Source organism: Orycteropus afer, unplaced genomic scaffold, assembly GCF_000298275.1.
Source record: "Orycteropus afer afer isolate SDZICR_OR568_19922 unplaced genomic scaffold, OryAfe1.0 scaffold00004, whole genome shotgun sequence".
Classification (NCBI taxonomy): domain Eukaryota; kingdom Metazoa; phylum Chordata; class Mammalia; order Tubulidentata; family Orycteropodidae; genus Orycteropus; species Orycteropus afer.
Genome location: NW_006921591.1, coordinates 4,659,912 through 4,668,030, shown reverse-complemented (window position 1 = coordinate 4,668,030; position 8,119 = coordinate 4,659,912). Strand labels below are relative to the sequence as shown.

The 8,119-nt window shown below is 40.0% G+C and overlaps 1 protein-coding gene across 1 annotated transcript in view; it reads left to right on the top strand.

The window, feature by feature from the left end:
- Positions 1-1,590: 1,590 nt before the first annotated feature.
- SLC35F5 (solute carrier family 35 member F5) overlaps positions 1,591-8,119 on the top strand; it is a 67,736-nt gene continuing 61,207 nt past the window's right edge. The window contains exons 1-4 of the mRNA XM_007937614.1: positions 1,591-1,630; positions 2,788-2,878; positions 3,018-3,159; positions 5,278-5,421. Of these exons, the coding sequence (XP_007935805.1) occupies positions 1,591-1,630; positions 2,788-2,878; positions 3,018-3,159; positions 5,278-5,421 (417 nt within the window). The remainder of the gene's footprint in view (positions 1,631-2,787; positions 2,879-3,017; positions 3,160-5,277; positions 5,422-8,119) is intronic.

Genomic DNA, 8,119 nt, shown 5'->3' with positions numbered 1-8,119 from the left:
AAGGAAGGTTGGGCAATCCTACTTCCGTAGTGATACTGCCTCGGAAACCCAAGGAGGGGTCGCTATGAGTCGGGGCCCACTCGACGGCAAATAACAACAACAACATAGATAATCCCTGGTCCCTGTGAGTGTGGTCACATACTCCCTTCCCCCAGAGGGAGCTCTGGTGGCCTCGTGCCTAAGGCATTTGACTGCTAACCAGAAGGCTGGTGGTTCAAACCCACCAGCCACTCCTTGGAAGGAAGGTTGGGCAATCTACTTCCATAGTGGTATTGCCTAGGAAACCCAAGGAAGGTTCTCTATGAGTCGTATCTGACTCCACGGCAGTGCGTTTGTTTTTTTTTTTTTTTTGGTTTTATCCCTCAGAAATGTCGGAACACTTAGTTTCACTTTGTGGGCTCTGTCCACTTTGTAGGAGCGCTGGTGGTGCTGTGGTCAAGGCACTGGATTGGTAACCAAAAGCTCTGTAGTTTGAAGCCCCCAGCCGCTCTGTGGGAGAAAGAGGCAGGCTGCTTATCAAAGATTTATAGCCTTGGAAACCTTATGGGGGTCGCTACGAGTCGGAATCAACTCTTAGTCAGTGTTTTGTTTTTTGGGAGGTGGGGGGTCCACTCTGTGTCTACTTTGTGGATTTGGTTGGAGCTGTATCTATTCTTCAATAAAGCTCTTTGATCTATTCCTAACATGGTATTGGAATTTTCTATTACGACGATATCCAAAAAGATACTTGAGAAAAATCTATGCAACTTAATAATTACTAGGGTTTATGGAGTTTTTATTACTTGCCATCAATTAATCTAGACGCTTCACATTTGTAAACTCATGTAATCTTGGCATATACACAAAATACCAGATGAAGCAGACTCTATCCTTCTTATTTCTCAAATGAGAAAACTGAGTCAAGCAGTAGTAGCTTGCCTTTACTCAGAGCTTATAACTTGCAGAACTAATATTTAGTTTAAGCAAAAAGACTTCCAAGCTACTTTGCTTTTCCGTTTTCTGGTGAAACGGACATGGAAAGTTTGGGTGCCTAAACTATGTAAGAAACGGAATTGCTAACTTTCGTTTTAGGGCAGGGACATCTGGAGGCTTGGATGCCTCCTTTATCCTTGCTTCAGCTCCAGACACCCACTCCCTTTTCCCTCTTGTTCCCCAATCTCCTGCTGCAGTCTTTCCTCCTACATCGCACTCTTCCGATGCAGCGCAGTTTCGCTTTTGCTCGGAACCACCACGTTGCCCTGGAAACGCATCCCCGCGCAGCCCGCTGTCGCGCATCCGTGACGTCATCGGCGCGCCTCAGCTGTCAGAACTTGAGGCGGGGTAGTGGGCCCGGTTGGCCGGAGGCGGGGCTGGTGTCAGGACTGAGCTCCGGGGTTCTGCGGCCATATCTGTCTGTGCGGTCTTTTTCCCTCGCCCGCTCCCCGCCTTCCCGGGCCGAGTGGAGCCGGGTGGCGTCAGCGACCTAGCTCCGAGGGACACCTCGGCTTCAGGGGATTGGCTTCCAGCGCAGCGCAATGCCGGGTGCAGCGACAGGTCTGTGAGGCCTCGGCCGCGGCGCTGGGCGGCGGCGGGGCCGGGCCGTGTCTGCTCATGGTGCCGCCACGACGCCATCGCGGGGCAGGAAGGCCAGGTAGGCAGGCACGGAGAGCCCAAAATCACCTTGAGCCAAAACCGGGGCCAAGTGTCCGCGAACAGTCCTGCCTCCAGCTCCTGGTGCCAGCCGAAGTGCCCTGACCGAAATGAAGACATTCTCTAGGGGCGGAGTGAGGGGGTGGCTGACAGAAGTGCACTAAACCGGTCCAGACACCGGCATTAAGGAAACTGCTAATGAGTGGCACAGGAGCTCTGGTAGCATAGTGCCTAAGGCACTTGACTGCTAACCAGAAGGCTGGCGGTTCAAACCCACCAGCCACTCCTCGGAAGGAAGGTTGGGCAATCTACTTCCGTAGTGATACTGCCTTGGAAACCTAAGGAGAGGTCGCTATGAGTCGGGGCCTACTCGACGGCAAATAACAACAACAACAACGAGTGGCACTATCGCTTCTCTGTGGGTTGCCGACCCTGTCTGGGAAGACATCACTTTTTTAAAAAAAAAAAAAAAAACTTTTTACCCTTCTGAGGCGTAATCGTCTCTTTTTTTCTGGTTTCTTTTTTTTTTTTTTTTCTTTTTTTCTTGGTTCCGCCCCCATAAAGAGGAGGAGTCCCTTTAACAGCTGTTCCCTCCTTTCCACCCTTCCTGAGTTAACTGTTTTGATCAAAAAGAACTAGATATAGTGACAGGGGTGGGTAAGGGAGCGTGAAGGATCTTTTTTCCTTTACCACGTGAGAGATTGGAAAGGGGCCCCAAGTCCCAAAACAAGTCGCTTCCTCTCAGATAACTAAATTCCATCCAAGGAGATCAGGGACAGAAAAGGCACTTTTAGAAACAGGCTCCTGTCTAGACATTGTCCCTGGGGTGGATTCCTTTGGAGGGAGAGGCAAATGATGTTTTGTATTTATGAAATTCTAAGAAGCTATTTTCTAGCAGTAAACTGTTCTTAAATATACTTTATGTTCCCTATTGCTTTTTTTTTTTCGGTGCAGAGTACTCTTCAGACCATAATCTGAAGTATGCAATGAATAAATAGGCTGACAATATAGAGATAAGTGTCCAATTATGTTTCATACATTTTAGTGTTTTTTTTTTCTTTCTCATTTGCTTTCATCTTGAAGGTGAAGAGTTAAATAAAATGATATATCTAATTTTGAACTTTGATGTTTTCATAAACACCATTTTGTTATTTTTAGGGGTACTGAATTCTTCACCTCCTTTCAGATTCACATCTGCCAAGTTTTCAGACATTACTTTTGAAGACCTCAGAAAAACCCTTAAAATCAAGTAAGTTCCATAACACCGTTTATTTACTATGTGCTTTTATAATAAATACTATTTGTTTCTGTTACACTAATTTTCTCATTTTCATAAGATAATTTTGCCAAAGTGATCTTTACTGTGATCTGTATTTTCTGAAAACCAGAATTCAAATGGTGTGTGTATTTATCATGAACCGAATGAATTCCCAGAGCAGTGGTTTCACTCAGCGCAGGCGAATGGCTCTTGGGATTGTTATCCTCCTCCTTGTTGATGTGATATGGGTGGCTTCCTCTGAACTTACTTCGGTATGTAATTCTTTTCTAGAAATGATGTTATTTTATGTAATAATCTTACTATATAGGATCTCTAGCCATTAATCTGTTTCATACTTATGAAAAGCAGTATTTGAATGTGGTTGACTATTTATGTTTTCTTTGATATTTAATTGGTGCCAATTCAAGTTGAAACCGAAGAGATGGTCTTCTCTTGTTTCACACAGTTTTTTTGCATCTTTTGTTGTTGTTGTTAAGTGCTGTTGAGTCAGCCCTGATTCATAGGGACCCCTCCTTGGGTTTCCGAGGCAGTAGCACTATGGAAGTAAATTGCCCAACCTTCCTTCCAAGGAGTGGCTGGTGGGTTTGAACCGCCAGCCTTCTGGTTAGCAGTCAAGTGCTTTAGGCACTATGCTACCAGAAGTCCGTGCGTCTTTTAGGAAGAGTAATGAGATATAGAGATTATATATGTATATATATTTTTTAATATTTGATGATGTTTCTATTAGTCCTTTTAAAATTCAGTCTTTTTCTCTGTAAATGTTATTTTCTAGTGTAATAACCATCCAAGATACAAAATAGTTTGTCTCCCTTTAGTTGAAAGTAAGACTATTTTGGACAATGAAAATGAGTAAAGTGATCTGAGCTTTCATGTAAAGGTCACTCTTATGCAGATGGATGGCTGCACATTTATGTTTACAGACTCAAACATCACTGTAAAGTGCCCATTATACAATGATTGCCTTTTAGTTAAATTTTGTCTTTGTTTATGACATATTGATAGTGATGGGGTATTTAGAGTTCACCAGCTGGTTTTTCTTTTACTTATATGATTATTTCATTCTGTTTAATTAATGATCCCTGTAAAAAGACCAGACCAGTTACCAGCAAGTGAATTTCAACTCATGGTGATCCCGGAAGGAAGATGGGGCAATCTACTTCCGTAGTGATACTGCCTCGGAAACCCAAGGAGGGGTTGCTATGAGTCGGGTCCAACTTGATGGCACACAACAACAACAACAACAACATGGTGACCCTGTGTGTATCAGGGTGGAACTGTTTTCCATAGGGTTTTCAATGACTGATTTTTCAGAAGTGGATTGCAGGCCTTTCTGCCAAGGCACTCAAATCTCCAATCTTTTATTAAGCGACTGAGTTCTTGATTATTTGCACCATCTAGGAACTCAATCTAGGTCCTACAGGTACTTGTTTCTATTGTGTTGTCATTTATTTTAGGTCTTTTCAGTGCACATAAGTAGGAACTTTTTTTTAAAGGAGAGCAAAAAATGAATTTGTAATGGTATTTCCAATTAACATTTATATCTTCCTGATAACTTTATACTACATACAGTTTTCTTCACACAATATTCTTTTTTGTGATATGGTTCCTTTTTTTAAAATTATATTTCCTCTGCTTGGGCTAATTCTAGGAGTCCTGGTTGCACAGTGGTTAAAGAGCTCAGCTGCTAACTGGAAGGTCAGCAGATCAAATCCATCAGCATGTTCCACAGGAGAAAAATGTGGCAGTCTGTTTCCACAAAGATTTACAGCCTTGGAAATCCTATGAGGTGGTTCTACTCTGTCCTGTAGGATCACTATGAGTAGAATGACTCAATGGCAATGATTTTTTTTTTGTTTGTTTCGAATAATTCTTATTCAGACACAGTTCAAGAATTGCCTGTTTTGGCAGACTTTTCCATAATCTTCAAGTTGATCCATCAACCTTTGATGGCCTCATGACACCTATATCCCTTTTTTATATTATATTCCTCCTTAGCACATTGCATTGTATTTTCTTCATATATATCTCTTCTACTAGATTATAAACTCCTCAAGGACGGGAAAGCTTATCTTGTTCTTTAGCTCCCAACATTGGTCCCATTGCATAGTAGGTTTTTGGTGAATGCTGAACAAAAGTTTTTCAGCAGGTCATTGCTATTTGCTTTGGGGAACTTATCCTTTACATTCAAGACAAATACAGTATTCAAAAGTGAATCTAATTTTTTTTTAATAAGCTCTTTTGATACTCTTCTTCCAAATGAACTTCTAAAAGAGTTTTTAAAAATCATGTAATGGCTTTATTTTTTTTGGAAATGAGCAATAAGATTTAAGGTCATCTCATTGTTGTCTATATAACTTTTTTGTCTACAGTATGTTTTTACGCAATACAACAAACCATTCTTCAGCACCTTTGCAAAAACATCTATGTTTGTTCTGTACCTCTTGGGCTTTGTTATTTGGAAGCCATGGAGACAACAATGTGCAAAAGGATTTCGAGGAAAGCATGCTGCTTTTGTAAGTTGTGTTTTCATTTTTTGAAAAATTAATTTTAAGTGTTTGATGAGGAAAGAATATCTTTTTTTCAAAGTTAAAAGATGTTGTATTAGATTCTTTAAGCACAGTCAGATGTAATTTCAGTTAAATGAATGAAGTAACATAATAAAAGAAACAACTACTTTTGTTTAAATTTTCACATTTATTCTTCTGATCAACTTGTTATCAGAATATCTTATGAGAAATCAAAAGTAGATAATTACTTTCTTCTCCTTATCTCATCATATCTTCTGAGTTGTTAAAAATTGCTGAAGTTGTCGAAATCAGTTAATGTAGAGAGGATTATGGAAAGTAAGCAGTAAGAATATCCACAATCTTTTGTCATTTGCAGCCTGGAGGAGTATCATCTAATTAGTTGAATAGTTGATAATAGAAGCAAAATAATTTTTTTCTAAATTTTATTTATTTATGTTGTTGTTGTTATGTGCCCTCGAGTTGGACCCGACTCATAATGACCCCTCCTTGGGTTTCCGAGGTGGTATCACTACAGAAGTAAATTGCCCAACCTTCCTTCCGAGGACTGGCTGGTGGGTTTGAACCGCCAGCCCTCTGGTTAGTAGTCAAGTGCCTTGGGCACTATGCTACCAGAGCTCCTAAATTTTATTTATAGTGTTGAGAATATATATAGGAAAACATATACCAATCTGACAGTTTCTGTATGTACAATTTAGTGACATAGATTATGTTCTTTGAGTTGTGCAACCATTTTCACTTTACTTTTATGAGTTGTTTCTCCCTCATTAACATATATTCACTGCCCCCTAAGGTTGCTGTCTAATCTTTTGAGTTGCTATTATCAATTTGATCCCATATAAATAGTTCTTAAAAGAGTATCATACTCAAGGTCGACTGTTTTTTACTAGTTAAGCTAAGCTGTTGTTTGGCTTTAAGATGACTTCAGGGAATATTTTCAGTTTAAAGTTTAAAGATTATCTCAGGGCAATAATTTCAGTGATTCATCTGCCCTTTATGGCTCCATAAAGTCTAGAGTCCATGAGAATTTGAAATTCTATTCTACATTTCCCCACTTTTGATCAGAATTCTTCTATGGAATTTTTGATCAAAATGTTCACTAATTGTAGCCAGGCACCATTCATTTCCTGTGGTGTCATGGCAAAGAAGGCAGTAGTTCATGGAGGCAGTTTTCCACACATTCCATATTCTTCTCCTATTCCTGACTCTTCTTCTTCGTCTGTTGCTCCAAGTGAATAGAGATCAATTGTGTCCTGCATGGCCACTTGAAAGCTTTTAAGATCACAGACACTACACAATGAAGTAGGCAGTAGAACAGAAGCATGAAACACATTATTAGGCCACTTAACTGGGATGTCCTGTAAAACCATGACCCTAAACCTCCAAACCAAGGAACCAAATCCCATGGGTGTTTGGTTGCATGTTATTAGCCTCAGCAGCTACTCTTTATGTATGTATGTATTATGTGTGTCATTGTTGTAAATATATCTATAACATGACTTTTAACAAATCAACCTTTTACAGGTTGACAGCAATTACAGTAATTGGCTGTGCATCCCTACCCTTAATCAATGCAATATTTCCATCATTGTAAACCGACCCTTTCCCCCTCCCTCCCACCACTGATAACTACTAATAAACTTTAGTCTCTCTACACTGGCCTTTTCTTGTCTTTTTATATGAGAGGTCATACAATTTTTGTCCTTTTGTGATTGGTTTTTTCATTTGGCACAGTGTCTTCAAGCTTTACCATATTGTAGCATGTATCGACACTTCATTTCTCCTACTGTCTGTAGTACTCCATTGTATATATGGACCATGTTTTGTTTATCCATTCATCCGTTCATGGGCGTTTAAGTTGTTGCTACCTTTTGGCTATTGTGAATAATGCTGTAATGAACATTGGTTACCAGTCTTTTTATAATGCACATTGGTGTACCAGTTTTTGCTTTTAAGTGCTTTGGACATATACTAGAACTGGAATTGCTGGCTCATTTGGTAGTTCTATTTTTAGTTTTTTGAAGAACTACCACATTATTTTCCACAATGGCTGTACCATTTTGCATTCCCATGAGAAATAGATATTTTCCCACGTCCTCTCCAATACTTGTTATTTCTCATTATTAGTATTTTTTTTATCTTAGCCATCCCAGTGGGTGTGAAATGGTATTCATTGTGGTTTTGATTTGCATCTCTCTAATAGCTAAAGATCATGAACATTCTTCATGTGTTTGTTGGCTGCCTGAATATCTTCTTTGCTGAAGTATCTGATCATGTCTTCTTTCCATTTTTTAATTGGATTGTTTGTCTTTTTGATGTTGAGGTGTTGGAGTTTTCTGTAAATTTTCGAGATAACTCTTTTGTCCAATATATCATTGCCAGATATTTTTTCCCATTCTGTAAGGTTCTCTTTTTACTCTTTTGGGGAAGTCTCTTGATGCACATAAGAATTTAATTTTTAGAAGGTCCAAGTCATCTAGTTTATCTTCTGCTGTTTGTGCATCTTGGGTTATGTTTGATTGTCTATTTATGCCATAAATTAGTAGTGTAGTGCCTAAGGCACTTGACGGCTAACCAGAAGGCTGGCGGTTCAAACCCACCAGCCACTCCTCAGAAGGAAGGTTGGGCAATCTACTTCTGTAGTTATGCTGCCTCAATAGCAACCCCTCCTTAGGTTTCCCAGGAG